General features: G+C 40.5%; 1 protein-coding gene across 3 annotated transcripts in view; it reads left to right on the top strand.

Annotated features, from left to right (window-relative positions):
• Positions 1 to 19,424, top strand: part of gria1a (glutamate receptor, ionotropic, AMPA 1a) — a 74,898-nt gene that overhangs the window by 5,425 nt on the left and 50,049 nt on the right. For all 3 annotated transcript variants that reach the window (XM_075481030.1, XM_075481028.1, XM_075481029.1), the window contains exon 3: positions 16,933 to 17,172. In XM_075481030.1, the coding sequence (XP_075337145.1) occupies positions 16,933 to 17,172 (240 nt within the window). The remainder of the gene's footprint in view (positions 1 to 16,932; positions 17,173 to 19,424) is intronic.

The following is a 19,424-nucleotide window of genomic DNA, read 5'->3' as shown; positions in this document are numbered from 1 at the left end:
GATGTTAACATCATGTAAGTGAAACTCTTACCACATCCAGATGATGTATTTTTCTACGATGACTAAATGCAATAAATTCATTGAACTGTTGCAAACTAAGGGCATCAGAGGAAGGGGACTAAAAGTCAAAAATGGTAAAAAACGGAAGTAAGTATAAATCAACGTCATTTAACCTGTTTGACGGTAAAAACTTGTACAACCATTGCCCTCACAGATTGCCTGATTTAAATGTGGCCATTTGTCTTGCAGTGAGGGATAATGTTCACTTTTAGCCTTACAGCAATATATATTACTGTAGATCATTTAGTAGTTCCCAGCCTTTTTTGATTTTGCCCTCTTCACCAGATAAGGCCTGAGGGGCCCTTGATTCTTAGAGGGCATTCTGAAACATTCAGACCTGAGGGTCTTCTTTAAAAAACCTGACCGATGATCAATGTGGACTTTAAGCCTTTTTGGTAATTCTCTGACACTGGTATCGATACTAAATCAAACATTTTATGATACAAAATTGCTTCAACCCTTTTCCCCTTCAAAAACAGATCTTTTTTAGGTGCCTGCAAAACTGTAACTCCAGATGTGAGGCTGAAAAGAGAGGAGCACGCAAACGGCACACCCGGTCTAAACTGGATATTTTGCATTGCTCCATCCTGTCTTTGTGGCTTGATCATTATCACTCCTTTGTTTTGTTAATTAATTAATTCGACGTCAGCCAAAAAGTTACACTGTGTTGCTGTTTTATTCAGTTTATGCCATGGGCCTTTGGAATTGATTTGTATATTTATTTGCAGGCATAGGATTTGCTTTAATTTGCTCGTTTTCCTCCTGTGATCACTACAATGTATGAAGTAAATTTTGGTCATCCTGACCTCCACAATAGGAAACTATTGTATTGTATGCATATACTGTGCTAAAATGTAGACTTGTCTTACCATTTCAGCTTTTCTTTTCAACTCCCATTAGACTTCACTTTAGCAGTGTAACTTAATGAGTTAAGCGTACCGTTTTCATTCTAACTTAAAACAATTGAAAATGAACCATCCTATAACAAAAGTCGTCACGTTGACCTGGCTCAGGTTTTCCTCATCGGCGAGACGTGTGCATGTTTGTGTGATTGCTTTGTAAAATTTGCGCTACCACACATGCGCGCGTGCGCACACACACACACACACACACACACACACACACACACACACACACACACACAATAGTCAACAAGAGACAGAGCTGGAGCAGATGCATTTAATGTATTATTCAGTGCAGCACATTCAAAGCTCTCCCTCCACTGACTTATAAGCATAAATACGTAATAAAAACCTATCAGAAAAAAGAGAATTGAACTGACTCTGTTAACCATTTTATATTTATATATATACAGTTGTTTTACGACACCCGTTTTCACTGCCAGGAGCAAAGAACACCCCAAAACAGAGTCACTCAGGGTGACAGCATTAAGTGGAGAGGATGGGAAGGTAGGGAGGCCAGGCTGCCATTTTAGACCCCATGTCTGATGTCAGTGAGGCTCTGGGGTGTTGTATTCTATTGTTTAGCCACCGTGTCAGTCACTAAGGTACAGCTTCAGTGACTGACTTCCACAGAACATGCGTTCATGGTCCGAGGAATTTCTGAGTGTTCCATTTGTTATAGAAAATGACAAACAAACAGGGGATCACTGCTCCCTTTGGGCTGTTTGGGACAGGACTGTTGTTTGTTGAGGAGCAAACGAGAATGAGGTGGGGAAAAAAAGCCAAAAAATAAAATACAATTGATGGAAGCTCTCTTGGGTTCGATTCCAGCAGGTGTTGGTTTGATGAATGCGAAAGCTTGGAAATTTTTTTATTTTTTTATTTTTCCCTGACAGATACCTGGGGATAGGGAATGGCCCACAGCAATCAATGTAGATCAGCCAAAACTTCTCCCCATGCCACTGAGTGATAGAGTGGGAAGCAGAAGAGAGATGGAGATTGTTTCAGTGTGCACCCTGTATGCTTGTGTGCCTTTGTAGAATAATGGCAGAGGGAATGCGCATATTGGGCAGGAGGGAAGGAAGAGAGAAGAGAAAACGAGCAACCTGTCATAATCTCCTGACTATCATTAAGCCATCTTCTAAGAACCATTTTTCATCTTAAAGTGACTCCAATGGCCATCCAGTACCTCAAGGTTTGGGGATTCTGGTTTGAAGACAAGAAACCTATCTTAATCACACATCTGATGTAGCCCATAAACACACACAGCACACATGTGCGTGTGCACACACAGCACACATGTGCGCGTGCACACACATTATTGATTGTTTCTGTTTGTCCTCCTTGTTATTTTTCTAAGCATGAATCGTCCTCTGTATGCATACGAACTCAATGAGTATTTAAGACAAAAATCTGCCGTCTCTTGAGGTAGCGGCAGCTGGGACTTGGAGGTCTGAGCTGAGACGTGTGGGGCTGGCAATTAGAAAACAATGTATTCTGAGATGAGGACCAGGATTTGTGCTGCAGGGTGGAGGGACGAGCGTCTGACGCTGGCAGCTGTCATGTTTTTTTGCAACAAAGACAGAAGCGGCGTCCCTCTTTTGTCATACAGTACATCTTGGGAGCTCCTGTGCACTTTAATGAGGAGCAAAGCCTACAAGCATATAAAACAATGTGACATTGTGCAACTGCTCTTATGATGACAGCACAAGGCTGTTGTTGTCATGGCGCAGATGCTTACAGTACTAAACGACTGACCTGCTTTGTTGTCAGACCCTCAACAGTTTCTGAAAGTGGTAAAACCAAACAAGACAATACAAAACAGAACAGAGAAACAAATGGATTTGTGCACTTTTTTACAACACATTGAGCTGTTGCTCCATGAGCCCATACAAGCGAATCTTTTTTTTTTAAATTTGCGTGTGAAGCGAAATTGCATTTAGCATCAGCAATTTGGAAATCATATTAATTATAACACAGCATATCCTTTTAAATAACTTACTTCAGTGTGCATTAGTGCACTGTATGTATATAAATGCATGTGTTAATACTTTACTCTATGAATATGGATGGCGTCCATCTTGCACAACAATGCACGCTCCTTTTGTCCTTCTTTTGACAGATTAACAAATCCCGTGCCAGTGGCCTCTGAATTTTTATGTACCAAAACCTGCAATGACCTCACCGCCTTTTTCAGAGAAAACACCTTGGAAACGAGACAAACAATCTTTGCCTCTATTACAGCTCCTGGAAATGCAATTTCCACCAAAGGTCCAATTTGAATTTAATAACAATATTTTAATCCATTCATGCATTATGACCTTGAAAACATTATAAAGCATCTGAGACACTCAACTTGCCGTCTGGACATTTTTACCAACAATCTTTTTCAAGAGCATTTCCAACTGGATATTCCTCAAGGATATTGTTAGTGGATCCCCTCTGTCAGGTGTTTTTCTACAGGCTAAGAGCCACTATAAGAAAAAGCTTTTTTTTTTCTGACCGTTTTTGTTCAATTAATAAATGACATCCAATTAAACACTGACAAAGGCAACGTTTCTATCTCATTGTTAATGGATCTTATTTCAGCATTTGATACAGTCGATCAAAACGTATTGCTCCACAGAATGGAAAACAGCACTAAACTGGTTTGGATCTTACTTAAAAGTCACAAACTGCTCTGTGTCCGACATGCTCCCACTGGCTCAGTTTATACAGAGCAATACAGTTATGCGAATGACACACAAATCTGCTTCACTACATGGCCTGATGATTGTAATCCTTTACCAACACTTTTTACAGGCCTCAAATGAATAAACAATTAGATGTTCCACAATTTTCTTTTGAAATAAACAAAGACAAAACATAGCTCATTGTCTTTAGAGCTGAGCTCAAACCTGTGCTCAACTTCCGCCTGTAACGTTAAAAACCACAAACCAAGCCAGAAATCTGGGTGTTATTTTGCACTCAGGCCTAAACTTCAACAGCCATATCAAGTCGGTTATTAAGTCAGCCGGCCAACACCTGAAGAATACTTCCAGGATTAAAGGACTAGAGCGATTTAGAAAAGCTGGTCCATGCATTAGTCCTCAGTAGTCTTGATTACTGTAACAGTGTATTGAATGGTCTGCCTAAAAGTTCGAGCGGACAGCTGCAGCAGATTCAGAACGCTGCCCCTCTTAGTCCTCACGAAGACCACTAAAGATTCTGCTGTGCTGTGTTTTCTAACTTTTTCTCCAAGCGATCATATTATGAGTACGTGTACTTTTTCTTTTTTATGTGTTTTGGGGATTTTATGAGACAACGTAGGGTTATGAAATAAGGATATTGGCAGATCACTAGCTGGGCGGAAGATAGGTCGACAATGTAGTGCAAAAGGTTACATGCCGCCATTCTGACATTGGCCTCAAATTGTCGGACACTTAATTTTCTATCAAACACTTAAATTTCTATCAAACAATTTTCATTCCAACACTTTTTTCATCCTATTGTCGGTATATTTTATTTTTTATAAACATTCCGAAAATTCCTTTAATAGCCTATTATTTTTTTTAAGAGGAACTCCACAACCTCGCAACCCAACTATAATAAATTATTATCAAATATCAAAATACAGGTATTAATGTAAATCGGGCGAGTCTGAAACATGTTAGATTAAGCAGAAATACAGTGTCAGTGACCTGTCACAGCAGCCAGCTGGAGCGGAGCTCTCCACAGAGTCCATGCGTCTTTTGTACGCTGGCATCATGCAACATTAATAATTGCAATGCAATTACAGACATCAATGACAGCTCACCTGTGTCGCTGGACGTCCCGCTGCTGCAAATAAAACCAATTTCATATGTCAGGCTACCCCAAAAGTATTATTATTTTTACAGGTTTATTTGTTTTAAATCAATAAGTGAACAGTGTTTGTCTATGTTTGTTGCTCCTTTTTGTGTAATAAACTATTTGAATATCATTCATTTGCATTCTGAGATTTTTTGGAGTTTTGAAAATGACCACGGACTCATGACATTGTCAGGATCTGACGGTATCTGACACACCTACATGACAGCTGTTACACTCACACACCAGATTTATAGTGAAATAGTAACAACACAGCCCTTATGGATGGATCCTGAGCGCCATCATCTTTTATTTTTATTTTTTAAATCCGAAATAAGCCCACATCCACCTGTTCCTCCCCTCTGACTGTTGATTTGACCCTTAAATTATTATTCAGTGTCAATTTAATATCATTCAAACATCACAAGCTTTGAAAAATAACAGGCAGAGAGGGGGAGAGGCTTTAATTACGCTTTTAAAGACTGTATCACATCTGCACACATGTCTTAAAACATGTAAAATGCATGAACACAAAGAAGGGACTGTTATCTGTTGAGTAACGCAGATTTCCTGATATGGAAAGCCTTGCCGGAATGGCCGGACGTTTGCATGTCAGAATGGTGGGATATCGGAATAGCTGGATGTCGGAATGGGTGTTGCCGCCTGAGTAAAATAGCTCCATTTCACTTGGTGTTCTGTCCTTGCTTCTATGTCTTACAAAAGCAACACAGAATTGTGTGAATTAGAGCTGCTTGTTGCAGGTTTAGTTCGATGGCCACTTTCCTCTGCAAGCATCCATATGGACATATATGTCTTGTCTTTCCGTGTCCCGGCAGTGTGAGTTAGGTTATCTGAAAATTGTAATTTTTTAAGGTCCTGCCTCGCATTAAATTCTTTACAGTTTTGCTTGGGTTTTTTGGCCAGTTTCAAAAACGTGGTTCACACTGTCTGTAGATATTGACTGCCTTATGAGTTAACAGATATAATTTACTACAATGATCCATTACTAGCTTGCTGTATTGTTTTTTTTGCTGAGTCGGTCAAATGATTTTCCACTTACTGTTATGCTGAATTGAATATCTTTGGGTTTGAACTTTTGGTTGATCAAATAAGCCTTTTGGGTGGCATCATGTTGGAGCCTGGGGAACTTGTAAAACTTTGTATTCACTGATTAATATTACAAATAAATCACAGTAGCAATAGTTTCGTTCTACCTGCTTTATTTAGTTCCAAGATATAAAAAAAAAAAGAAACCTGCAAGGGCCATTCAAGGTGTTTGTGAACTGTGTTGAATTCTAGAATGAAGACTTTGATTTCTTTGTAGCTCAGTTAGAAATTGTTGAAAGCCATTTTTAATCTATACAAAGGTACCGTAGCAATTATCATGTTCGTTGTGTGTTTGGCTCCTCTTGCTCTGCATATCCACCTCCATCACGTCTTCTGTCAGAGAAATAAAAGTGTGCGAGTGGGACCGTCCCCCTGCACCTGCCGCCACTGATACGCAGATGGGGAGATAATTGCGAAGGGATGATTGTTAAGGAGATAATTGGAGTTTCCATACCCCCTGACAGGAGCTGGTCTGGGCTGTGTTTCTGACCCGTTGCCCAGGTAAGCATTTATTCAGCAGGAGGCAGGGCTCCGCCGCAGAGCAGATTGGAAACGTGGTGAGAAACAGTAAGGAGGAGAGACAATGGCGTGGCATGAGAGACACAAAGATGGGAAGAGAGATGTTCAGAGCTGAGGGGAGTGCTCTCACACCCTCGATTACCCATTTAATGAGGCGATGCGATGCCATTGTTTTATTACTTAGAGGAAATGGAAGAGATCTAGATTTCACGGTGTGGTCCCTGTGTTTCCCACTGCTAGGCTGGCATCTGCTGTCTTTGTTCCCAGCATTCTCTCTATCATCTCCTCTCAAAGGCACTAATGCTTTTTGTTTCTCCACGTTCTGTCTGCCATCACCTGCATGTTCCAGACTCACTTGCTGTTTGGCTCTTTCTTATTAACCTTCCATTACCCTCTGTTCAACTAATCAAATCTATTAGGAGTATCCAAAAGTCCCCAATTTACAGACTAAGCTGTTCGGTTGGTCAGCTACACTCATGACTTCCATGCCCCTACAGATAAAGCAGAAGAGTTGAGCGTATCATTCCTGACTTTATTTCCCTGTTTTCTGCATCTTTGCCTCATCTATTACTTTTTCTCTTTTGTCTACTTTTCCTGCCTTCCCTTCCCTTCCCTTCCCTCTTTTTTTTTTTTTTTTTTTTTTTTGCTGCCACAAACTCCCGAAACAACAGTGACATAAATACATTTTTATTGCTCTTGCACTGACAGTAAATCTCTCTTGAGCTTGTGGAGCTAAAGCTGTTTATACCAGGGAACAGCAAGCCCTCTCCCCTAGAGCGCAACACTCCATGGGGCATCTGGGTACGTTACAGAGATTGGAAGGCAGTGAGGCAAAGCCCACCCTTCTAAAAAAAAAAAAAAAAAAAAAAAAATCATCAAAACAGGTTTTGTCTTTTGTTTTTTTTCATTTCTTGACTCAGTATCTGCACCCTCTCTTGAATCTGCACGGGTGAAATAATCTCTTCTCGCTACATTAACACATTATCACTTGACGTGTTGGTTGGCATGAATAATTCTTTGCAGGAGATCCCGGAGAAAACTGCTCGCACAGTAAAAGCCTCCTACACAGTCCTGTGTGGAGACTTTCATGCAGATCCTGTTTGGGGCTGCGTTTCGGTTCCCTGGTTCCCTGTCCTCTGCACAGAAAGAGATTGATTGCGCTGTGTGAGTCACGCTGTGTTGGAGGGCCCACAGAATAGGCCACCCCCACCCATCACCTGAGGGATTCTTCACAAGCACAAGCTGTGTGTGTGAGGTGGTGTCTTGTCAAAACTATTGAAAGGGGGGTTGAAGTGGGTGTATGGAGCATCTGTACCCTTAGAATAAAAGCTAGTTCTGAGCGGTTCTATATATGCATGCGGGATGAGTGAACCAGTTATTGACTTCTTTTGCTCAGCCTTTCATTAACGTAGCTGATTAGCTCTCTGGAAGATGGATGGGACCAGTGGGACCAGAACATGCTCTCTGATTTTTATTACACGCATTATCTGGCAGTTATTAGCCATGGGTGGCTGAGTGGAGGATAACTGTGTGCGTCTTCCAGTGTTCTGGTGTCACATGTGTTTATCTCTCCTCACTGTGCACTGTTGGTTGATTGAGTGACCTTTCACCCTTGTGAGGTGGTGTATATTACTGCCTGATGTGACAGCAATCACCCTGCTGCTGTCATCGCTGTCATCTTTCAAAAGGAGATTGTGGGAGCCAAATTCAGAGAGCCTGCAGTTGCATACCAACCAGCTGAGTAAAACTGTTCTGTATATCTGTATACTGCAACCAGACCAGTATGGGATTTTGGAGACTGACTACTTTTAGAGAGAAAAAGTTCACCAAAGCATCACTCGAATTTGTGAGGTTTGTACCTGGAATTTATTTCTAAAAAAAAAGAACATCATTGTGCTTACGCAAAGGTACTCTCAAAGCTACTTTCTAAATCCAAATAACTTTAGGGGAGACAATGTGTCATTGTTTTAGTTTGTCAAGCATTTCTAGAAACAAACACTGAAAAAAAGACTAAGAAACCACAAATAGTTTAGTGAAGAGATGTTGGGATAGGAGTGCCATCTTGTGAGAAACGATCCTGTTATCTGAGTCTTCCACTGTTGTCTCCTGGTGAGATTTCATCATTTAGTCTGATTAAAAAGTCATTCAAAGTGATAAAAAATGGTGGAGAAGGGGAGAGGTGGGGGCAGGAAAAGACTGCAAAGGTACACCCACTCAGTTAAAAAAAAAAAATTGCCATTTAGAAGTTACAAAACCATGGAAATTTTTCAGAACCTGTGAATGAGATTTTTTGATTAACAAGCTAGAATTGCCCCACAATCTGATTCCCTTCTAAATGTGACTTGTTTCATATTATACAGTAAATCAGTCGTAGTGCTCTCGGATACATTCAGCTATGTGTTCCTTTATGGCGTCATAGTCAGCGCGCGTTGTAAGTTGTTATATTATTGATGAAGATGTTTTTATATTGGAACTTGTGAAAACATTGTTTTAAACCTGCTTGACAGACGTCTTTATGGTTTTGTTATGATGAGCAGAAATGGACTGAGACATAATTCTTCAGTCTCATGGCAAGCAGTGACTTTACTATATGGTGCATAAACAAACCTGATTATCTGGAGTTCAACATGATGCTGCATCATCTTCATTCTCTATTGCTGACAACTCCAGCACCACATTAAAAGGTTGTACCTCTCACTTCAGCTCTTCTGAAGGTTATAGAGAAAATGATAGAATGTGTATTTTACATTTGAAATATTAATGTAACTAGCTGTTGAAAGAAAGAAATGCAATGAGGTAAAAAGCACATTTCTCTCTGAATGTGAGTGGAAATGTTGTAGAGCATGTTGTGGAAATACAGAGTGCAAGTACCTCTGAATCATGCGAGGCAAGGAAGTGGACTGCCGCCCCTCCAGCTGTCAGTTCACCTATCTTTGAGCGGTGAGAGTGAGAATCGAACCGCCTACCTTTCAGTTATTGGACGACCCAATCTAACCAAGACCGGCCTACCAATGAGACTCATGCTGCAGCTTTGTCTTGATTTGTGCTCAAGTCGGAAACATTTTTTAGCTGATCAGAGCATGCCATCTGAAGCATTAAACTGTACATGTAAAACCCAGACTTTTAGGTGTTGAATTGTGTTGTGAATAACAAAAATTACAGGTTTTATGTGAATGTGTGCTCCCATTGAATGACCTAGAAGCTTCATGCCACAAAAGTTGCTGTGTGGTAATCTACTTTGCTGTAAGTTAATTGTCTTCGTGCATTGAAGAAAGAGATGATACCACAGAGGAAAAGTGTGCCTTTTGTTCTTGACATGGGTTTAGTCATTTCTGCAGGGAGGTTACATAACACTGGCAGAGTGTTTTAAGGAGAGATTCTCAATTCCTGTAAGTGTTTGTAAAGCTTTAAGAACCAAGCCATGTTATCCTTAATCTGCAGGAGGAACTCTATGACAACAAGGAATCTCTGATGGAAAGTTTGAGTTGATTTGTCAAAATAGGCCTGTTTCATTGTTAAATTACTGGCTACTGATTATCAGCAGGTCGGTTATTTCTGTGTCTTTTTGTGTGTTTGTGGGTGTGTGTGTGTGTGTATCAGCCGCGGCTATTCAGAGACAACACGGGAAGCCGGACAGCCACTCCCATTCTCTGGCGAAATTGCTACATCTTCAATGTTAAATTGACGATAAAACAGTTCACAAAACACAAGATATGCCCAATACTGCATTTACTTTCATAACTACAACATGTTGTCCTGTAGCTTAATGAAGTGATTTGTTCTGAAATCGCCGCCATTCACTGAGGAAATCATGTTATGAAGCCACCACTAACAGCCAGGCTTCCGAGCCGAGGGCTGCCCGGCTTCAGGAGGGGGCGGGAGAGTCAAGTTTTTTTCTACAATTCTAGGTCATCATTGGCTAAATCGACAAAAAATCACTTCCGGAAGCCCGGCGTCTCTGGGGGTAGATTAGACATGGGCGTGTCAATATGAGGGGCTGTGTCGTGATGATTGGAGTTAGTGTTTGTCCATCATGTGGCAGCCGAACTTTTAACCTGGGAGAAGCACGCTGGAACTTCAGTCTCAAAGCGGATACGAATGAGACTGGTTGTCTGTGAAAGTGCTGTCGGAGTTTCACCCATTTCCCATGGTTTCCATTTCCATCCTCACACACATACACTTTTGTAAATATTACACTGTAAATAAGAAACACGGAAGTTCGCCAGAACACAAGGGGGTCTCGACCAATGTGGGATAGGCCCTATCCATCAACTATGGGAGATCGATCATAGTAATGAAGGAGAAGAAAGTCAAAAGGTATGTTGTCCTTTATGTCTTAATGCCAAGTATTTAAAAAAGACATAAAGGACAACGTACCTTTAATACTCTCTTCTCTTTCGTTACTTCTCCGATCTCCCATAGTCGATCCTCTATCCCAAAGGTCGAGACCCCCTAGTGGCCTGGTGAACTTCCGTTGTGTTTTGAGTGAACTTGCAGCGTTTCTCTCTTGCTTTTAGTTTTACCGTTTGCGTCGCGTGTGCTCCGGTCATTTTTGTGATTTTTCTCTTGCAGCGTTTTACTGTTGGATTTGTTTTGCCGTTTGCAACGTGTCGGACACCGTAGATAACCTCATATTTGCACATTCAAAATTGTTAATGTACAAGCTAACAAAGGTCTAGGATACTTATCGGAATTGATAAATAATGATCTTTGTCAATTTGGCACTTAATACAAAATCTGAAGATTTAAAAAAAGAAAGAAAGAAAAGATTCATAGTTGTTTGTGCAACAGATGTTGAGATATTTTGGTCTGGGCATAAGTGATGGACCAATTGTCAGACCATCAACACCATCCCTTCACATTGCCAATAGGACGGCTGAAAGACTACAACACAGATAGTTCCCTCTCGCTTATGAAGAAAGAAGTTGTTGCTCTAAGATTCGCACCACTGGCTGGAACACAGAAGTCTTCTGGAGCCACAGTAACCTGTGGTAACGATGAAAATTTTACTGATCAAATCATCAACTTAATTCCCTCCACAATGTATTGTCTATGGATTTCCATGTTTGGGTATCCATTTTTTACTACTAGTGCCTAATAAAGAAAACAGAATTGATCTCATCAGGGAACACTGTTGTCTGAAAGCTGTGGTGTAAAGGTGACATTGGATGTTCATCATAAACCTGGGTGCAGTGGTAGGATTGAGGCTCAGTGTATGTAGGAGGTGTCTGAATCAACCTAACAGGGTTATGGTGTGGTGCAGAAAAGCTTGGCTGGATTTAGCAGCTCGCTGTTCACAGCCTTTGTCCAGTGATGCCCTGAAGAAATGCCGGCAAAAAACAGGTTTATTTTTCACAATAAATAACGTGCCTAACATTGTATATGGTAGATCAGAGCATAAGATAGACCGCATAATTTGAGCGTCGTGTTTTGTGGAGTCTCTTGGCATGTTGGCCCTCGATAGGGTTGTTTTATCACAAAAAAGATCTTTTAGGATGACTGAGCTTGAACTCTCTGATCAGTATGCTCCCTCCAGCTGAAGTCAGCCTGCCGCTGCGATAAGATTCCCTTTGTATTTATGGCCGTAATGTGGCACAGTATGTTAACGGTTGTGCATGGGAATGAAAATAGTAGCAAACTTGTGTTTTTTCTGTGTGTGATTAGGTATGTAGGGGATTAGTGCTTTGTATAGGTCACTTTAATGTCACAGAGTTAACGTGCTAAGATGAAACACCAAGGCTTATCCTTATGTTGATTCTTGTGAACCCCTTGAAATAAAGTGGTGAATGCTCTCGGTACAGTTTAATTCAACTACTGCATTGATTTTTCTTCTTTTCTCCCCCCCCCCCCACTGTCATGTCAAGAAAGCAGAGTGATTGAAAAAAGAATCACATACACCCACACAAAGGAGCAGCTCTGTAATACTGCAGTCTGATGTACAAGTTAGTGAGCAGCTCATGTGGAGCAGCTGGGAGGCAGGTAGCATGTTCAAGGACACCTTGACACACTTGATCTCTGTGCCATGATATCTGGCAAATAATGAAGTGTGTTTCAATAAAAACAAGATTTGTCAGTTGAAACATTTTAGGAACAATAGTTCCTAAAATGTTTCTTTCAATTCTTTTAATTCCAAAAACATCTGTCAGATATGATTTAATCCTAAGTTTGAACATGCTGTTTGGTTTAATATTTGATTTACTTGTCTAATCAAACTCAAATTTCTTTGTGAAATATTTATGGCCGGTATCCCATCATCCAGAAATTTAGATGCCGGAGCAACTGTCACAAACATGCCCTCTTTGTGCAGCCGGCACAGACACGTCTGTCGTTTGATATTTGGCTCATGCTAAGCAGAGGAACAGCTGCTGGGCACAGGAAACAGAGAACAGGGAAGGCTTGAGTTGCGTGAGTTGTTTCTGACAGCTCCTCCTGTTATAGGAGTATCTGTCCCTTAAGGATTTGAGATATTTTTCTCATTTTTTTTTTGTCTCTGCAACCCAAAACACTTTGGCCAAAGTAAATGCAAATTAAGTTGTTGTTCATTCATAGAAAAACTTGTGAAAAAGTCAGTTCGAGTAAGCTATCCTGACTGTGCATGCAGTGCACCTGACTAACCACGACCACTGACTATTCTGTTTTGTTTTACTTGCATTCTTACTTAATTTATCCCCCAGAATTATACCGTATGTAAACAGCTGAGGCACAGCAAGGGCTTATTTGTAAAACCACATACAACAACCAAAAAGAGGATGAAAAGCTTTTAAAGGAGAACCAGCACAGTTTTGACTCTGGTTCATACCACCCATCCTGACCCCCTCCCCAAACCCCATCTAAACAATAGTGGAACATACTTAATGGGTATTATCCCTTACTTGTCTTGCGTATGAATGAAAATGTGATGTAGTGGGAATGGGCTGCAGATATCCCATTTTTGTTTCAGAAATGATCTAAGGATTCTGCAAAGCCAAGTCAGTTGTGCAAATTTGCTAATTCCTTGAGGGGCAACCTAATTATGACAAAATGTCCAAACGCTCACAATTCCCACCCCATCTTCCAAAAGTCCTTTAGCAGCTCTGAGCCACTGTAATCCCTGCCAGAGAAGCAGACTGTTGCCTCGGCAACCTCAGCCCTACCACCATGGCAGCTGTAACTGTTGTGAGGAGATACAGAATGCCAAGGTGGACAGGTGTTGCTGGGGTCTTTAAGATCACCGGAGGTCTCACAGCCGTGACTCCGATGTCGTTGCACATGTGGAGTAGCACTAACAAGCCTCTCCCACACAAACATTCTCACGGTGCCGCTTCTCTATACTGCTATCTGAACTGGTGCTGCTGGGTTTCACTAATGATCTGTGTCATGCTCATGTCGAGTTAAAATCAGCACATGGTTTTCTTGCCCCCTCAGAGCAGTAGGTCTGTGTCACATGGCTACATGTTCATTTTTTTTAGGTAGGTATGGGAGATGACTCATGTTCTTTCGAAAAATGGTTACCTGCTATAAGGCAGATTAATGGGACACAGCACAAAAAGTCAAACAAGCTCTTGTTACCTTTCATGCCGGCAGACTGCGGAATACAAATCTGATATTGGTGTTAAAATATTGTAATGCGTGCTTGTGGAGAGCAGTAGCTGAAAGGGCATCCATTTGCGAACAAGAGCGTGTGCGGACCATGAAGGAAAGATAGTTCTGTTACTGAGTCAGTGTGGCGAGGCGCAAAATGTCTATTTCAGGGCTTGCTTTAAGTAGGGTGAGTCACCAGGCTTTTGGAGCTCTCGAGGCTGCATATGTGTGTGTTTGTATGTGTATGGGCATGTATTTTTATGTGGTAGCGCTGTTTCTATTTTTTTTTTTTTTACCCCCTCCCTGTATCTCCATCACACACACACACGTGCCTGCCCGGCGGGTGCAGGTCTGTGACAGGTTAGGCGCATTGGGTTCGCGCCATCCTCTCTCTGTCTTTTGCTCAGCTCCGAGCAGCAGGCTGGCCTTCGTGCGCATACAGGCGGCGACTTCAATCTGTTTGGCAAATACTGAGATAAGTGAGGCTTACCCATTGCCTCAGCAGAAAGTAGCTCAGACCAGACCTGTAAGTGCAACGGCATCATGTGCTACTGATAGGATATACCTTTGAAAAAAAAGACAACTATTAACATTAAGATGCTGTTTCGAGATAGCAGGGTGTGAAGGCAGCCAGAGTGACAAATAGACAATGAGCTAGAGAAAAATGGTGAGATGCAGGGAGAAAAGCAAATGAGAGATGGAAGCTGCCTCCTGCTGTCAGTGAAATGTCAATGGAACCCTGGGGATGCATTGATTAACTTCTCTACTTCTAACCTGCCTTCACCTCCTCCACTGAAGGAAACACACGCACACACACACACTGGTGTGTAAACATGATTTTAATTGGAAGACTTCACAGCTTCTGATAATTGACATTAACCTCTTTTGTCTCTATTTTATGCCTTTTTACACCATCAATAGTCGACTTTTGTCTGTTTTTGTACTCAAGTGAAAAGTGATCCCCCCCATAAAAGCAGCAAAGGTTTAATTTTAGCTTGATTGTTCAGCTCAGTTTAATTCAAATACGCTTTTCTGCTATTGATTGAAATGATATTTATTTTTTCCCTGGAAAATCATTTTGCTGGTTGTGAGACAGCCAATTGAAATGCAATTACAGTTCTAGAAATGATTTGCTAATTGATCATTTTAGCATTTCAGAATGGGTTTATAAGACCTAATCAGGTGTGTGCTTTTGTTCTGTTCTGCAAGCACAACTGGAGTGTTTTGTCTGTAAAAGTGTTTCATTCATTTGAGGAACATCCTCATTTCTCTGGTATCTAAATACTAAGTTTCTTACCTTCTGCTCTCCTGGACTGAACTCCTGGACTTTATATCCTTGCCATGTCCCTTTTTATGTTGTCCTGATAAAAATCATCTTTGGTTTGACTCAGTATATTTATATACTCAGTATATTTTGTTTTTCAGCTGCTGAACCTCTTTTGGTCCATGGCCTGGTGCCACTGCTTATTTTGTTGTAATACAATTTTCCATTGTGAGTTTGCACAGTGTATTTTATTTGAAAAGTTGAATATACTCTCCATGCCGTTACTGTGTCTGACTTCCAGCTCATCTGCTCTTTCTATGGTAGGTAAAAATATAACAATCCAAACTAAATACGGAAGTAAATCAATTGCTCTAAAAAAGGTTAATTTGATAGTAAAGGATTCCAATATATAAAATGCCATAATGAATATATAGAATAAGAAATCAATTTTATTTTGCTTTAATGTTCAACTGCATTAATTATATTGTGTGTTAATGCCTCCATAATATTTAGTCTCTCCTTTTGTTAGACGTTTTTAATGTATTTCCTGTTTTATTTCACCCCTCTATTTCTACATTACTTTCCTCCCCATTTTCCTGCTCCATTCCCTCCAAATTATTAATTTCTGTATTTTCTTTCAATTTCACAGCCTTGTTTCACTTCATTTTAAACCACTCTTATTTTATTTCATTGGAAGTGTAGTGAAATACTTTATGTTGTGGTCTCAATTCTAGAAAAACAAACAGAGAAAAATTTAACAAAACAGAAGTAGAATACAGCCTTGTGTGGAGGTGATTAAGAGGGTGACACAAATGTAATTCTTGGCATTTTGCATAAACAACCTTTTACAACCTAAGGCAGCGCTATTTAAATGCCCATTCCCATTTTAAAGCATCATTAGCAAGGTATTTACACACAGCCTGTAAAGATGGCAGCAGTTACAGTTTTGAAAGCACCCACAATTAAATAAGAGTATGGTATAAAACTTAAAGACAACAAACAAGATCAGAAAAATCATGATTATTTTATTGTCAGATTGTATTTATTTATTTATTTTTGTATGTTTTTTTTGTTTGATGCTAACTTCTGTTACCTTTCTGGTTGTCATATTAGGGTACAGTTGCTCTAAAATGGGTCTGAAGACTGTGTAAGAAACACACATTCTCACAAGACCTTGTTTATAGATACCAGTTTACGTGTTGGAAAAGGTGCACACAGAGTTTTTGTATATGCATCTGGACCCTGGTCCGAGTTTTTTCACATAGCAAACAGTCTCTTCGAGGGTTCTATGAAACGTGGTGCATCTGGTGGAATCTCAAACATGAGTGTCATCTTGCTACATTATGAAGCAGCCCTAACGCAGCGCAGCTGTATGTGGTGGAACCCGGGTATTTGAAATCCAATCAGTCCAAATTTACACAAAATGTACCACGAATAGACAAGAGCAGATAATCAGATCAAGTCTTGTGAAAATTGGGATGCTACGAGGTTAAATCCTTGGTGGTAAATTCCAGGTGTTGAAAATTCTACAATTTTTGCTGTGCAGTATTGCAGCAAATACTGCTTGTTCACTCAGGTTCCCTTTCACATGTTCTGGTTTGACCTGGACCTTCACATTCTCTGCAGTTATTCTGAAAACCTCAGACTACACATACTAACACCTTCTTGTGTTTTCTGTTTTGTCCCTTGCAGTTTGCTCCCAGTTCTCCAAAGGTGTGTACGCCATCATCGGCCTGTATGACAGGAAGACGGTCAACATGCTCATGTCCTTCTGCGGGGCGCTGCACGTCTGCTTTGTCACGCCATCTTTCCCTATTGAGACAGCCAACCAGTTTGTCATCCAGCTGAGGCCTGAGCTCCAGGACGCTCTGGTGGGAGTCATCGAGCACTATGGATGGACCAAGTTCGTCTACATGTACAGTTCCGACTCGGGTAGGAAACTCAATCACTCTTTATTCAGTTTCTCCTCATACTGTGTTGTTAAGCTTCGCATTACAAAAGAATGTGACTGTGAAGTGGGCGAGAGCACTTTGAGTGTGTGTGCATTTCGTTCCCTTAAACGTTTGATATGATGGTCTACATATTGCCATGGCGACAGCAGTGGTCTTTGTACAAATAGCTTGGGAAAAAAAAACACTGACCTGCACTGACTATGATATAAATTACACAATGGAACGAAAGATTAAGCTTTTTCATTGAGCACAGCACTAACCCGTGCTGCTACAATTCTTTTGTCACTAGTATAAAAAACACTTAAATGACTGTCCTGCATAGACGGACAAAAATAAAGTAGAACACCTGTCAGCCTCCTTCCTCTATGGCCGTGCCATCTGTCCCAGGTGTTGTGGGTTTTGGAGCATGACTGTGATGGGTTCATGTTTTTGTGTTCGTGCCCAGAAGCAAGCAAGCACCATGCATTTGGACACCCAAAATACACAAGCCAAGAGCTCTCATCTGCAAATGTGTTTGATTTGTGTAAAAGGCATAAACAAGTTGAGGAAACACATTTTGACACTTTTCTTGACATCTGCATATTCTGTAGTGATAGTGAAGATTGGACCGAAGACTGTTTTTGGCCACACCTTTCCTAGAGATTAAAAAAAAATTAAAAAAATCTCTCCATTATCTCAGTAAAAGCCAGGTTACATATTTAGTAGAGGGTATGTATGCCCCTTGTATGAGTCAGAGCCAGTGGAATCCATATCAGTATTGCCGGATTGCCTGGATACTATGATGAAGTTTCCCTTCTTACATGGTTATTTTAGGTCCTCGAGTAAAATCCTATTTATTTGTAGTTGTGAGGAATGTGTGTGGTATGGGTATGTGCATTTAGGATTTATATTTGTTTGCTTATTTTTAAATAATTTGTCAGTTTTTATTTATTTAAAATTTTTATCTTTGTGATATTGTTCATAATGCAAAATTTATTCTGACATGATTCAGTTAATTTGTTTTTCTTCTCTGTTCAACTTTAATTTCAGAGTTAGACAAGATATACATTATCACATTCCCTTACTTTAAGGGGGCATTAACCCCCCTGCCTCCTTTCCTCCCTCCTTCCCATTTTTTTCTACTAACATCTTTCCTACTCTCTTATAGTGCAGCATCTCCTAATAAATGTGATAAATGTGCTTCCCATCCTTTTCATTCTTAAAAGCCAAGAATGGGAAAACAAATTTGATAGCCCATTAAACCTATCATAAACAATTTCCAGGAAATGATTTCCTAAAGGGTTATTTTCTCTACTCTAAATTGCCTGGTGCCCAGGTCTCCATGTACTGCCTGTGGCCAAAAAGGTGCTTATGACACCCAGATTCCATGATGATATTATTCACTTCCAGGATGCCTTTGGAGGACGATTTTTGCCTTTGCCAGTCCTGAGCGCCTCCCTGTCAGGCAGGCTCTGATTTATGCAGGTGCATCAGGCACATTTAGAACCCAGAGACTGCATTTGATGCAAACACACTGACTCAAGAAAGAAAGCAGGAGAGGAATAAAGACTCGATAAAGGTTATAGAGATTGATGAATCGTAATACTTCAGCCACACTGATAACAAAATAAAAAAAGAGTTGATTCTGGGGGCAGATTCATGAAACTCTGTGTAGTTTCATAACAACTTTTGAAATGTAGAAAAGCATGAATGTGCGGAAATTTTTTTCATCTGATTTAAAAAGTTGTGTGTATGTGTTGTTCTCTTTCATAAACCGCTGTGATTGTAGAATTATACAAATGCCACCAATCAAAAGTTTGAGATCACTTGGAAATTTTCCATGGAAACACACATGAAAATAGGCTGAATAGGAAATGAAGAGGACATTGTCAGAGTTAGAAATAACGATGTTAGTGGAAATGATGAATGTGTTCTTCAAACTTTGCTTTCATCAGTGAAAAACACCTTTTGCAGCAATTATAGCCAGGCAGACCTTAGGCACTCTTTTTTTCAAGGTAATCTAATGAGGTTTCACCCCATGCTTCCTGAAGCATCTCCCACAAGATGGATTTGCTTGATGAAAGCTGCTCCCACAACAGCTCAATAGGGTTCTGATACGGTAACTGTGCGGGCTGCTCCATTACAGTCAGAAATCTGGCTGACTGCTTATTCTTTAAATCTTGCTGACACATCAAATTAAGTTCTGTCCACAAGGGATGGCATGGTGCTGCAAAATCTTGTTATAGCTTTCCT

The sequence above is a fragment of the Odontesthes bonariensis genome, chromosome 13 (assembly GCF_027942865.1).
Source record: "Odontesthes bonariensis isolate fOdoBon6 chromosome 13, fOdoBon6.hap1, whole genome shotgun sequence".
Taxonomy (NCBI): Eukaryota; Metazoa; Chordata; class Actinopteri; order Atheriniformes; family Atherinopsidae; genus Odontesthes; species Odontesthes bonariensis.
Note: the sequence above shows the minus strand (reverse complement) of the source record. Positions and strands in the feature narration are given on the sequence as shown.